Source organism: Fringilla coelebs, assembly GCF_963513975.1.
Source record: "Fringilla coelebs genome assembly, chromosome: 27".
Lineage (NCBI taxonomy): Eukaryota > Metazoa > Chordata > Aves > Passeriformes > Fringillidae > Fringilla > Fringilla coelebs.
In genome coordinates this window covers 3165330-3179486 of record NC_140053.1, presented here as the reverse complement: position 1 = coordinate 3179486, position 14157 = coordinate 3165330, and the positions used below count along the sequence as shown (strand labels likewise).

General features: G+C 58.9%; 1 protein-coding gene across 2 annotated transcripts; it reads left to right on the top strand.

Annotated features, from left to right (window-relative positions):
* The first annotated feature begins 140 nt into the window (after positions 1 to 140).
* Positions 141 to 13504, top strand: STAT3 (signal transducer and activator of transcription 3). Of its 2 annotated transcripts, none has more exons than XM_084222335.1 (24): positions 141 to 255; positions 3811 to 3957; positions 4462 to 4606; positions 5357 to 5455; positions 5717 to 5812; positions 5896 to 5977; positions 6339 to 6433; positions 6635 to 6786; positions 7192 to 7350; positions 7436 to 7528; positions 8187 to 8246; positions 8537 to 8566; positions 8677 to 8770; positions 8853 to 8900; positions 9096 to 9179; positions 9270 to 9368; positions 9508 to 9643; positions 9874 to 9926; positions 10013 to 10107; positions 10380 to 10519; positions 10873 to 11085; positions 11296 to 11338; positions 11676 to 11788; positions 11870 to 13504. In XM_084222335.1, exons 2-24 carry the CDS (start codon positions 3830 to 3832, stop codon positions 11923 to 11925), a joined length of 2313 nt encoding a protein of 770 aa, XP_084078461.1. In that variant the 5' UTR covers positions 141 to 255; positions 3811 to 3829; the 3' UTR covers positions 11926 to 13504. The 2 variants fall into 2 exon arrangements, with proteins under 2 accessions (XP_084078461.1, XP_084078460.1); XM_084222334.1 differs by having other exon boundaries at positions 10873 to 11088.
* Positions 13505 to 14157: the final 653 nt, after the last annotated feature.

The window sequence follows — 14157 nt, the reverse complement described above, 5'->3', positions numbered from 1 at the left end:
AGGCGGTGCCATCCGGGAATAGCCGGGGGGGCAGCCCCCTCTCCGCGCGCCGTGACGCACCACCCAACGACCGTGCTGATTGGCTATCGGAAGCCTGCTGGGGCGGGGCCGCGGGAGCGCCGAGTCGCCATTGGCAGTAGGTTGGTGACGTCACGACGGGGTGGGGCGGGCCCGCAGGAGGTCCGGTCCCTCGGCGCAGCCGGACGCGATCGCCGCCGTCACCGGGAGCCGCCGCCCCGCCCGCCGGGACCGCCGGTGAGCGCGGGGGGCGAGCGGGCGCTGCTCGCCGCCGGGAGCCGGTGTCCCCCGGGCCGGTTTGGGGCCGGGGCGGGAGCGGGGCCGGCATCGCGGGGTAACGCGGGGGGGCCTGTCCCGGCTCCCCGTCACTGGAGGGCCGAGCCGCGGTGCGGAGCGGGGTCGGTCTGTACGGCCCGGGTGGATCTTCCGGACCGGCACCGCGCACGGCCCGGCACGGGGACAGAGCCCGAACCGGCTTCTCGGAGAGCGAAAAGCGCCGGGACCGGCAGGGCCGGGGGAAGTGCAGCCCGCCCGAGTGCCGCCGGGGCTGGGCCGAGGCTGGCACGGCCTCGGGGGTCCCGTGCAGAACGGGGCTGGTGCGGCCGGTCCCGGCGCTGGTAGGACTGGGAGCCGAAAGGGGGCCCGGGCACAGCGGGACTGAAGGAGCCGGCCGGGATCCGCGGCGCTGCGAGCTCAGGGCTGTCACATGCCGCCTGCAGCAGCAGCAGCTCGGGGCCTCCTGCCCGGAGCGGGGCTCGCCGCGGTGACAGTCCCCGTGGGCGCCGGGTGTGACAGCAGTCGGGTTCTGCAGCTCGGGAGAACGAGCTGCCCAGGAGCACTGCGGGGGCTGGCAGTGCTGCCCACCCCTCCTGCTGCCCGTGTCTGGGTGGCTCCTGTCCCCTGGCCGTGGGACAGACACCCCCGCGTTCCTGTCCGACGGACACAGCCGCGGGATGGGAGGGTGGGCTGGCCTGGGCCCGCCCCCTCTGCACCTGCAGGGACCGGCCGTGCCTGGGTGCACATCGGGGAGCAGACCCCGCTCCCACCCTGCCGGTGATCGCTGTCACTGTCACTGCCCCAGTCTGCTCCATCTGTTGGAGTTGCTGGAGCGGCAGTAGTGGAGCACAGGAGGGGTGTGGGCTGCATGTCCCCTGCCCTGCGGTGGATGGTGACAGTGTCACTCGCAGCTGCCGCGGTGGGTGTTCAGGGGTGGACCTTGGAGAGCTGTGATGAGGAGCAGCAGGCCTGTGGGGTGATCAGAACTCATGCTGTGGTTGTGAGGTTGCCCAGAACCATCTCCCTCCTCCTGTTGCAAATCTCTGCATCACTGTTTTCCACCTCCAAGGCTGGCTTTGAAATCACTCCAGAGAAGCAGAGCCAAATACTTCTAGCAGCTTTTCCAAAGTGCTGCCAGAGCGCCTGGCTGCCGTGTCGAGCAGTTTTCCATCGGGCTGTTGATGGCTGTGTGGAAGAGGGGGCAGCGAGGTGCCTGCTGCTGCTGCAGGCACTCTGTCAAGTGTTGTTGATGGCATCTGCCCTGACCCTGTGATGGCACCCTGATGATGTCTCCTGTGCAATGCTGCCAGTGACTAAGCTTCATCCTCCTTGTGTCACTGCAGAGGACATGGACTCCTGGGGTCCCTCTAAGGCTTTTTCCAGTGACTCCCCCATACATGTTGCCCTAAGGCTCATTGCTTGCTGTAGGGGTAGACGTGCAGGGTGTTCCCAGGTGTGTCCCAGGGATGAGAAGGCAGGCAGAAAGCAGTTACAGGGCAGCCCCATTTAAAGTGGGGTGGTTGGAGTGCGCAGAGCTGTCCCAGGGGGTGACACTGTGCAGCTGGGCCTGACTCCTGTGCTCTGCCCTTGCAGGAAGATAAAGAAAGATGAACTTTAGCTCTCGATCTACTTTTAGCAGCTTTGCTCTGAGCTCTGGACAGCATGTTTACTCGTGAGCTTGCATCATGCTGTGTTGGTCCTGGCCATGTTGGCTGCTCTCTGGCTCCATTCCAGAGATGGAGGAGAGGCAAACCACAGAGATGGGCAAGCCCAGCAGAATCAGAAAGGTTCAACCCTCAGATTTTTAACCATGGCTTCCCTTTGGTGGGGCTAAGCAGGCAGAGGTTCCTGCGTGGGGTCCCAGGGCTGCCAGGATCAGAGCTTCTTCCCTGACAGTGGTGGCTGCTGCTGTAAGGAATGTCTTAAGGACCTTTTCCTCCAGGAATGTCAGAGTGCTTTGGGTGGATGCCAGGAGGAGTTGGAGTTTAGTGCTGCAAGCTAGCTTGCCCTGCAGCTCTTTGTGGCAGTGGGAAGTGGCTGAGTCCCGTCCGAGTGCTGCTGCTGTGTGGCAGCCTGGGAGCTTTGGTGCTCTTGCACTGGGGCTGCAGCACCACTCTGAAATGTTGATATTGTGCTTTCAGGTGGAACATCTTGGACCACGGGTCTGGATGTGGCATCTGGTTCTGTTTCTGCAGCAGGTGTGCCTGTGAACCGCTTGGCACCGGGTGCTGCAGGGGCTGCCCAGGTGCCTCCTGTGCCATGCTGCTGCAGCACTGTCTCCTCAGGGCTGGAAATGCAGCTCTGGCAGGAGCTGGGCTGGGGCAGCAGCTGCTGCTGTTTCCGGAGGGGCTGGTGCAGCCCCCCCGCCCCCGGTGCATGGCGCAATAGGAAGCAGGTGCTGAGCTCACCGTCCAGGCGGGGCAATCCCTGCGGGGCTGGTGTGCTTTCACTCTGGCCTGGCCTGTGCTTTTGGTGGGTTTCCCTCCCAGGAGGAGCATCACTCATCCAGCAGGAGTGGCCCACACAGCTGCATGGGGCAGAGGGAGTGTTTCTTGAGCTGCTGCAGCTGAGAACTGGCCACGAAGGGCTGAACCCCCTGTGGAATGGGGGCTCTGCTGTGCTGGACCACAGCTCACAGCCCAGCCCTTGGACTGCAGCATCACAGAGGCTCTGTCACATCAGCCAGGTCTGACTCCAGGGCTGTAGGAATCTCTTTTCTGCAGGACCTTGCATGGCCATTGGCTCTCTCCTTTCTTAGTCACTTGTTGCTCCATTCAAAGCAGGTTTGGTTCATGTGGACTTCTCTGAGGATTGTACTAGCAGGTTGTAGTTCAAGGTTAATGTCCTGCTCCTGCTTTTGGGGCTGTTCAGTGCTGTGAAGTACTAAAAACCTCTCTTAACTCCCATGTCAGTGCCAATGTCTGTCCCCTCCTGGTGTCTCAGCCCACAGAGGACATTTCCACTTTCTTTTTGTCACACCCAGACAAATGGGGAAAGAGTCCCTTGGGGGAGGAGGCCACGTAGTGATGCTGCATCACTGAGCGCAGGGAGCTTTGGGAAAAGCAAACCACTTTCTGCAGGGAAGTGACTGCTGGTGTCACACAGAGCTGTGCCTTCATTTGCCAGCACAGCTGGAGTCCCCCCGTTAGTGTCAGCTTGATTTCCATTGATACAAGTCGTGAACTTGAAAATTGCTCCTTCCCTGTTTCTGTAGCTTCCTGGCAGTCTCCGCCTTCCACACTTACTGTAAACTCCACAGCCACTTCCCTGCCTCCCAGCAGGGCCAACCAGGGGTGCCTTTGAGACCAGATTAAATCCTCATTCCTACCTGTTGCCAGTGGCCAGCTTGCCTGTGCCACCTGTCCTGGAGCACCGTGCCCTGGGCTCATGCCTTGGCTGTCTCTGGTTCTGGCCAGAGGGAAGAACCCTTTTCAGGGCACTGCAGCAGTCACAGCCGGGTCCTGGCAGGAGGGAGGCAGGAGCCAGCTCTGAGCCAGCTGTGTTTCCATCCCTCAGGTCTCCCGAGCCGGCCAGGATGGCGCAGTGGAACCAGCTGCAGCAGCTCGACACGCGCTACCTGGAGCAGCTCCACCAGCTCTACAGCGACAGCTTCCCCATGGAGCTCCGGCAGTTCCTGGCCCCCTGGATTGAAAGCCAGGACTGGTAAGGCCTTTCAAATGCCACTGAGGGGACTTTGCTCATAACACCCACCTGCAGGGGCTCAAGTGGGCTGGAGGAGCTCTGTTGCTTTCCCCTGGCCCCTGGTGATGGGACTGGTCTCTCTCTGGGGCTCATGTGGCATCAAGGGAATGGAGTGGGACTTTGTGCACTGTGTTAGACCCTGGGCCAGGAGAAGCAGGGGGATGTCCCTATCCAGGGCTGACCTCTGTTGTAAAGAGGGGTGACACAGAGCACTGATGGCTGGATCCTGTCCATGAGCATGTGGGATGTGCTCACAGACATCAGGTGCTGGTGTGCACCGTCTGCCTGGTCTACTTGACCAGATGGTGATTAGTCACCAGCTGGACTCCATCTTAGAGTTCTTTTCCTTCCTAAGTGATTCAGTGATTCTGTAAGTTGCACAGGGGATGCTGGGTGTGAGCAGAGCCCCCCTGCTTTACCCCTTGCCCCATGCCAGGCACTCAGGGCTCTCCCTCCCCTATACAGGGCATATGCTGCCAGCAAGGAGTCGCATGCCACGCTGGTGTTCCACAACCTGCTGGGGGAGATTGACCAGCAGTACAGCCGCTTCCTGCAGGAGTCCAACGTCCTCTACCAGCACAACCTGCGCCGCATCAAGCAGTTCCTGCAGGTGAGCCCCTGGGAGCTGCCAGCATGTTGGGGTCTCAGAACTTCTGCTGCTCAGAGTGACCCCGAGATGTGTTAGAAAGTCTCTTTTCCCAGCCTGGCTGTCAAAGAAGGAGTCAGAACTCTTCTATTCTTGTTCTCAAGGTTGTTTATTGTTTCTTATCTATAAAATTCTTTCTCTGGCCTGCTGAGGTCCGTTCAGCAGGTCAGACAGAGGCACTCTGGTCTTATCCTTTTATACTAGAAACTACGTGTACATTATTTACGATAACTTCCCAATACCTATCACCTATGTTAGACAGTGAGCTTCTACTCTAAACCAATCAAAAAATGCCAGTATCACAGCAGAAGATGGAGGCCAAGAAGAAGAAGGAGAAAGGCTGGACACACCCAGATTCCTCCATCTTGCCCCCTGAACCCCTGTTCTAAAGACCCAAAAAAATCTATTTTTCACCCACAAACTATTATTCTACTTAGACTTTCATGGCTTGCAGATCCTCATATAAGATTAATTTTTTCCATGGGTTATAATAAAAATCACAGGTGTCTTGGGCTCTGTGCCAAGGTCTCTGGGCCCCCTGGCAGGGGTTTGGGCAATCCAGGACAGCCAGAGGGATGTCTTGAATACCAACAGTGGGGGAGCTGGTGAGGGTCTGAGCTGTTCCTTGGCACAGCTCACCATCCACAGCCCTGATGTGGAGATCCTAGGGGTTGCCTTGTGCCTGCTGACCCTGGGGTGTTTGGCCCTTTACAGAGCAGATACTTGGAGAAGCCAATGGAAATCGCCCGCATCGTGGCTCGCTGCCTCTGGGAAGAGTCCCGGCTCCTCCAGACAGCTGCTACTGCAGCCCAGGTCAGTGGCCAGCTATCCCAGGGCCTCCTGGTCCTGGCCATCCTGATTCCTGACAGCCAGGACACAGCCTGTGTTCTGGCTGGGTGTCTCCATCTCTCCTCTCCTTGACCCTGTGCCGCCCTGGAGCTGATGCTGAAGTGAGCAGCCAGCTGCCAGTGTGTGTTAAGGATGGGTTGAGAACCCTGCAGAACCTCCTCAGGCTGGAAGGGAGCATCCCCAGGTTACAGCCCTATCCTTATGCCCTTCTTGTCCCCTCTGCAGCAAGGGGGACAGGCAACACATCCAACAGCAGCTGTGGTGACAGAGAAGCAGCAGATGCTGGAGCAGCACCTGCAGGATGTCAGGAAGAGGGTGCAGGTATGTGTCTGCCTGGGCACCTTCAGCTCTCCTCACCACAATTCTCGAGTGCTGTGAGTGAAATCACATTTCTTGCCTTCCAGGATCTGGAGCAGAAGATGAAAGTGGTGGAGAATCTCCAAGATGACTTTGATTTTAACTACAAGACTTTGAAGAGCCAAGGAGGTAATAACAGCTCATTAGCATCTGCAAACCACAGTGTGTTCCTGCAAGGAAACTTGTTGGAGAGGTGTTCCAACCTCCACTCCCAGAGGGAATGTGCTCATTCTCAGGGCATTTGCATGGCAATTGGATAAACCTGGTCTTCTGTTTCTGCCAAGGATGCTGCCCTTGAGGGAGCTGAACTGAGCTTTGTTAGCACAGCAGTGGGGTGGGGAGGGATTGGCCTACCCACGGAGGTGCTCAGAGGCTGTGCCAGATTCCTGCTTGGCTGTAGGGTGCCTGCACTTTGCTGTGCAAGTGTTGTATTGTTGTGGCACTTGAGAAGGTGTGAAGAGTGTGGCTGAAGCTTCTCACCTCTGCACAGACATGCAGGACCTGAATGGGAACAACCAGTCAGTGACCCGGCAGAAGATGCAGCAGCTGGAGCAAATGCTGACAGCACTGGACCAGATGCGCAGGGTAAGTGGGGCCCTGCAGATTCCCCTGGGTGCAGATCCCCCTTCTTCAGGGCTGGAGTTTGGTAGCTCCTGCATGGCCAGAACCAGGAGCAGTGCAGCAAGCACAGCCCTGAGTGACTTCTTCCTTGCCTGTGTATGTGAAACTTGTGGGTCCGTGGGGGAAGTCACAGCGTGCTGAAGGTTCTGCTTTCTCTCTTGGCAGGGCATAGTGAGTGAGCTGGCTGGGCTGCTGTCTGCCATGGAATATGTGCAGAAGATGCTGGCAGATGAGGAACTGGCAGACTGGAAGAGGAGACAGCAGATTGCTTGCATTGGTGGCCCACCCAATATCTGCCTGGACAGGCTTGAGAACTGGTGAGAGCTGCCTGGGACTGTGTCAGTGACCAGAGCAGTGGCACTCAGTGACACCTGCTGTGGAAATGAGCTCTTGCTCTCTGGAAATGTCCTTGCAAAATGCTTGCATGTGTGAATGTAGCCTGCAGCTTAGAGTGAGCCATGATAGCAGGCACGGTGCTGGAAAGGTGTCCCCAACTCCATGCCTGGGGGATTCTGAGGCTGCTGAAAAGTTTCTGGCCCTGGAGTCACCTGGGCACATGCAGGTTTTGTTTGTAATGCATGGGCTTGGAGCCACAGACACACTCAGTTCTAGACTGGCTTGGCATGGAGAGTGTGTTCTTGCATGGGAAGAGGAGGGCTCTGCAGGCTGGACAGCGTGGGCTTGGCCGCCAGAGCTAATGCTGGTTCTCCCTGCTCCCCTAGGATAACCTCTCTTGCTGAATCACAGCTACAGACCCGGCAGCAGATCAAGAAGTTGGAGGAACTGCAGCAAAAAGTGTCCTATAAGGGTGACCCAATCGTCCAGCACCGGCCCATGCTGGAGGAGCGCATTGTGGAGCTGTTCAGGAACCTGATGAAAAGGTGCTGAAGGCAGGCAGGAGCTGCATGGCTGTGGGTGGAGGGTGGGCAGTGAGGTCTGACTGTGGTCTCTGTGCTGTTCCTGCAGTGCTTTTGTTGTGGAGAGGCAGCCCTGCATGCCCATGCACCCTGACCGGCCCCTGGTCATCAAGACAGGTGTGCAGTTCACCACCAAAGTCAGGTGGGTACCTCCCCACTGGTGAGGGAGGGGAGCTGAGCAGGGAGGGCAGCCTGGGATCACTCTCTGAAGATGCTACTGCAGATGCAGCCCCCAACTTATCTGGGGAGCACTGCTGCTGGGAAGGGATGGTTATCAGCAGGATAGATCCCAGAGGGATGATCCCAGTGGGCTGGATTGCTGCCCACATGACTCAGTGCAGGGCTGGCTGGGGATCTGCCATGTTCCTGGAGGCAGCTGGGTTCTGGTAAATCCTGTTGTGGGGGTGGGAAGCATCAGCACATCCCTGGCCAGCTGCTGCTCAGCCTGGGCCATGTTCCCTGCCATGCTCTGACACCAGGCTCTGCCTGGAGTTTCCTTGCCCTTTCTCTGTGCCTTCATGGCAGCCTCTGGCCCAGGGTAGTGTGGAGGGTGTTTGTTCAGAGCCTGGTGTGGGCTGTCAGCAGCCCAAACGAGCTCCTTAGGATGCTCAGGGGAGTACCAGCACCTCCCTGTTTCTGGTGACAGGTGCCAGGACTAACATGTCCCAGGCCCATGTGAAGGTGTGCCCAAGGATGCTGGAGGAGCTGATCCATGCTGCTGGCTGTGCCAGGGGCCCTGTGGAACAGGAGCAGTTTCTGTGCACAGCATGTTCATGCTCTGTGTCTGCTGACTCTTGCAGGTTGTTGGTCAAGTTTCCAGAGCTGAACTATCAGCTGAAAATCAAAGTCTGCATTGACAAGTGAGTCCTGTGCTTCCCTTCCAGTGGCACTGGGTGGGGTAACTGGGATGGGACTGATTCCTGCTGCCCCTGGATTGGGCTCCATATCCACAACGAGGGTCAGTGTGGCTCCCAGTTGAAGGGGAGGGTGCAGGGTGGTGCTGAGTCCTGAGGGTTCACCCCCACGCTGGGGAAGGCCTGTGGGGCTCATGGGACTTGTGCTGGGATGCAGCTGGCACCACACACCAGCTTGTCTGCATCAGGGTGGGAAGGCCACTGCTATGATCTGGTGTCTCTTCCCCCTTTTCTAGGGACTCTGGGGATGTTGCTGCACTTCGGGGGTAAGTGCACTGTTTGCTTTGTCCTTATTTCTGCTTTTATTCCTGGTAAACATCCTACCAGACATTCACTCCAAGACTGCCCTGTCAGCCTCATTCTTTCCTCTTCCCAGGTCCAGGAAGTTTAACATCCTGGGGACCAACACCAAGGTCATGAACATGGAGGAGTCAAACAATGGCAGCCTGTCAGCAGAGTTCAAACACCTGGTGGGTACCATGAGCTCCTGGGCTGCTCCTGTACAGCCAGGTGTCATTGTGGTGCTGCTGCAGCCTGTCCCTCTCTCTGCAGACCCTGCGGGAGCAGCGCTGTGGGAATGGAGGCCGAGCCAACTGTGATGTGAGTGTCAGGGGCCCTGGGAGGGTGCCTGGCCAGTGACAGGGGCAGCTGAGCAGGGGGGGATTCAGGGGGTCCACCAGCACCAACTGGCGCATGGGCAGCTTGCCAGGCCAGCCCCAGCAGCTGTGCTGGGTCTGGTGGTTGTGTGTTGGGGTGGGGGTCTCGTGGTGCTCATGGTGTCCCCTTCTGTCCCAGGCCTCGCTGATAGTCACTGAGGAGCTGCACCTCATCACTTTTGAGACAGAGGTTTATCACCAGGGGCTGAAGATTGACCTGGAGGTGAGGCATAGGTCACTGCCTTCCTCCACCACGGGCCTGGGTGGAGCCCTGGCAGTTGTTCCAACCCGTGGTGACATCCTCTCTTTGCAGACCCACTCGCTGCCTGTGGTGGTCATCTCCAACATCTGCCAGATGCCCAATGCCTGGGCATCCATCCTGTGGTACAACATGCTGACCAACAACCCCAAGGTAGGGCTGGTGTGGGAGGGCAGCAGGGCAGGTGTCAGGATGGGGGTGTCACAGTGAGAGAGGGAAACTGAGGCTGAGGCAGGACCTGGCCCTGCTGCTGTCCCATGTCCCACTCAGGGCTGTGTGTTCCCTCGTGCAGAACGTGAACTTCTTCACCAAGCCCCCCATTGGGACCTGGGACCAGGTGGCAGAGGTGCTGAGCTGGCAGTTCTCCTCCACCACGAAGCGCGGGCTCAGCATCGAGCAGCTGACCACGCTGGCAGAGAAACTGCTGGGTAAGAGTGGGCTGACGTGGCAGGGTGTCCTGCCCATCCCTGTTGTCCCCTGGCGTGATTCCCCACCTGTACATGTCATCCAAGAGTGAGGTCCTGTGTTTGGCCTGAGAGCTTTTGGCCTGAGTAATTTTCAGGTGCTTGGTTTTCTCCCAAATGGCACAAACCCTGGAAACTGTGTCTTTGGAAGGGTAACTCTATTTAAATGGTTGTGTTGTTTTTTTCTCTTCCAGGACCAGGTGTGAATTACTCTGGCTGTCAGATCACCTGGGCCAAGTTCTGCAAGGTAGAATTTCCTCTCTTCCCTGAGCACATTCCATTGGCTGTTCCTTTCTTCCAAGCTGTGCTAGCAGCCTCTCTGCTTTTCCTCAGGAGAACATGGCTGGCAAAGGCTTCTCTTTCTGGGTCTGGCTGGACAACATCATTGACTTGGTGAAGAAGTACATCCTGGCACTGTGGAACGAAGGGTGAGTGCCAGCCCAGAGCCTGAGGTTAGGCTGGGCCTTGGAAGGGGTCCCACAGGTTCCACCCTGATGGCATGGGGTGCTTCTCCATGTGCCAGGTGTGCTGTCCTGGGATACTTTTTGCTGTTTCAGCGTGAAAACTCACCTGGGAATCCATAAAATGTCAGTGGCCAGGCTGAGTTCTGCTCTTGAGCAGAGCTGGCAGGACTTACATCCTGGAGGAGCTGCTTCTGTGCCCTGACCCCTGTTTGTTGTTCTTGCTTCCTCCTGCCCAGGTACATCATGGGCTTCATCAGCAAGGAGCGGGAGCGAGCCATCCTGAGCACCAAGCCCCCAGGGACCTTTCTGCTGCGCTTCAGTGAGAGCAGCAAGGAAGGTGGCATCACCTTCACCTGGGTGGAGAAGGACATCAGTGGTACGAGCTCTACCCTGGGTGCCTGGCTTGGCATTCCAGGTTCCAGAGAGGGCTTGGATGCCCTGATAAGCACTTGTCCTTTGTCCTTGTCCCAACAAGCTGTCTGTGTGGGTGAAGTTCTGAGCCTGGCTGCCCTTAGCTGGTCTTTGCCTTCTGGGTGTCTGTGCCCACGTGCTGCCCATGGGGCAGTTCTATGGCACTGAACACAGTCAGGTCTCAGTCCTGCCCTGTGGTCTGCTCTGTGCCTGGTAGGGCTAAACACAGCTCCACGCCCATCTTGTCCCTACTGCTCTGGGGGTGTCTGAAGGCAGCCCTGCCTTTGTTCTGTGCCAAAATTCTCCTTCCTTGCACAGGGAAGACACAGATCCAGTCGGTGGAGCCTTACACCAAGCAGCAGCTGAACAACATGTCCTTTGCTGAGATCATCATGGGCTACAAGATCATGGATGCCACCAACATCCTGGTGTCCCCTCTGGTGTACCTGTACCCAGACATCCCCAAGGAGGAGGCGTTTGGGAAGTACTGCCGCTCCGAGAGCCAGGAACACTCGGAAGCCACGGACTCAGGTAGTCGTTGGCTTTCTGTGGCTCCTGTGTCACAGGGAAGCTCTGGCCCAGCCAGGACCTTGTGTCATCCCTGGAGGGCACAGCCACAGTGTGGCACCAGCCATGGGGTCCCACTGGGTATGGGCAGTGGGTGGGCACGGCCTGTTCTGAGGGGCAGAGAGAAGGATTTGTCCTTGCGTGGCTGATGACGAAGCTTCTCCCTCCTTGCAGGTGCTGCTCCGTACCTGAAGACCAAGTTCATCTGTGTCACCCCGTGAGTGTTCCTAGGAGTTGTCTGTCAGTGCTGGGGGGTGTTTGTGTGCTCAGCCTTGCTTGAGGGAGAGGTTTCCTTCCTTTCTTTCCACCTCTGTCTGAGCTTTGCTTGGTTACTGTGGGGTTCCCAGCCCGGGGTGATGGTGGGGGCTGAGCCAGGCTCCGGCTGCTGCCCAAACCACAGCCCTGTTCTTCCCCTCCGGGGCCCCTTTCCTCTGGAGAGCTCTGGGGGCTGGCTGGGCTGTGCCCGGGGGCCCCTCAGTGGGTAGAGGGGGTGTTAGAGAGCTCTGGCCAGGCCCTGACTGCAGAGCTTTCTGTGCTTCTTCTCCCTCGGACAGCACCTCCTTCAGCAACACCATCGACCTGCCCATGTCCCCGCGCACCCTGGACTCGCTCATGCAGTTCGGCAACAGCAGCGAGGGCGCGGAGAGCAACGCGGGCGGGCAGTTTGGTGAGTCAGGGGGGGCTCCAGGGGGCCCTGGCTGCCACCCCACACCCAGGGCCCCGTAACCCTGGCTGTGTCTGCCCGCAGAGTCGCTGACCTTCGACATGGAGCTGACCCCAGAGTGTGCGTCCTCGCCCATGTGAGGGGCTGCGCCGGCGCGCGGGGCCCGTCCTGGGCTGGCTCTGCCTTCCCACCTCCAGAGCTCTCCCCTGGATTTGTCCCACTCGGCTGCAGCTGCTCCAGGCCTGCCCTCAGGAACTGCTGGGGGCCAGGGTCCCTGCGTGGGTCAGGTCCTCACTTAACCCAACAGCGCAGCCCCTCTCTGGGGTGGTGCAGCTCATCTCTGGGGGAGGGGGATGAACCTTTTTCTATTTCCTTCCATAACAGTTTTCTATTATTTTTGCTCATTCAAGTGCCTATTTGCCTCCGATTGCAGCCACAGTTCCTACAAACGCTTCCACAGCCCCAGTCCCTGGGGGGCTGGAAGGTTCCCCCTTCCTGCTGGAAGCTGCTGCCTTGACTGCCCACACCCAAACCCACAAATCTGGAATTGCAGAGGGGATTGGCCATGTGGCAGGGTCTGCCCTGCTGCTCCCAGCACCTCCTAGAGCTTGCAGGGTGCTGGGGTGAGTTCCCTCTCTGCACCCACCTGGCCCTGGTTTTGGCCAGGATGACCAGGACACGGCTTGGAGCTGCAGGTGGATGTATCCAGGTACTCCCACCCTTGACTCAGCAGGCACTGCCCCTGCGGGACTCAGCCTGGGTTTGCTGGGAGCCCAGAGGTTCAGGAGCGGCTTGTGCTTGTCCCCAGCTTCCTGCTTTGGGCACAGTGGTCTTGCCAATGCCAGCAGCCCGGGCTCCTTTGGGATGGCTGGTGTCCCTAGGGTAGGGCAGTGTAATGGCACCTGTGTGTGAACAGCGTTTGCAGCTGTGGCCCATTTTGGGAGCTGGGTGAAGCCACCGGGGCTGTCCTGGCTTCCCTGTGGCCAGGCTGGTGCTGGGAGCACGGTCTTGCTTCCAGCACTGTGCTGAGTTAGACTGGTTGGACCCTGGGGAGTTGGAGGAGGTAGCATGGCTGACAGTAGGGCACCTGGCCTGTCCCTTTCTCTCCGGGTTGTGAGGGGCCAGGCATGGGGTCTGCAGCTTCCTGGAGGCTTCATGTGCCATTTCTGTTGGAGGTTGGCCCTCAGATTTAAGGTGGGAAGGGTCAAGAAGGGAGCAGGTGGATGTGAGGAGAGGAACCTGCTGTGGGGCAGTGCAGGACAGTGTCAGGGGTGTTGTGAAGGGCAGATGTCCTGACTTTTGGGGGGTTGGTGGTTGTGGTCCTGCATTTAACAGAGTTGAGGGAGTCCTCCTGCCCTTTCCATGCAGTGGGCAAACAGACACAGATGAGCAGTGGAGGGGTGGGGGAGGCAGTGGGAGAGCTGCTCCCTCCGAGTTGCATCACAGCTGGTGGGCAGGGAACCAGAGGGCAAGGAGGAGGATCCCCGTGGCTGTGGGGTCTGGGCAAGCCCCTCCAAGCTGTGTGGGAGCAGTAGGGCGGTCCGTGGCTGGCCCTGAGATGCTCAGGGGCGATGAGGGCTCTTTGCCCCTCTGCTCGCTCACTGCCTCCGGCCGCAGTCCCTGGCAACATTCAATACTGTAAAAAAATTTTATTTTTTGTATATTTTATTGCTGTATCTACAGGCTTTAACTTTCTCCGAAATAAAGGCCCTGAAGCGACGTGCTGTGAGGTGTGAGCTTGGCTCTGCCTGCGGCACCCACCTGACCCCGCTCCGGGAACTGGGGCCTCCTTCGGCGCAATCCGGCCCCGGTGCCGCCGCTGCGGTTTGCTCGGCGCGAGCGGCCCCGGCAGCTGCCGGGCAGGCGTGGGCAGCTGCCCCTTCCCGGGGCTGCGGGGCCCTTCCCAGGGCAGGCAGGGGGCAGCGGCCCTGCCCCAGCCCGTGGTTGCTTTCTCTGCCCCAGAGACGCGCCCGGGTCTCCTCCACTTGTGTAAAGGAAATGCCGGTGCCAGCGTGGGAGGACACGGCTGCGCTGGGGCCCTGCTCTGGCTGCTCTCAGCCCGGGCTGGCTGGGGCTGCAGAGGGGCCCCTGCCACTGCTTCTGCCCTGGGGGGTGATGGGCTGAAGCTGGGGCTGGGGGCAGTGGGTGCCAGGCAGTGCAAGGCACGGCTGGATGGGTGTGCGAGGCTGGGAGCGCTGCCTGGTGACAGTGACACGCTTTGCACGCGCAGCCCTGGTGGATCCCACCCCAGCATTTGCATCCCTAGCCCTCTGCAATACCACGTGGATGTGAGGAGAGGAACCATGAACAGGATCATTCCAGGGTTTGTGCTCTGATGAGGGCAAGAGGGAGAGATTATTTGTCAGAGCAGG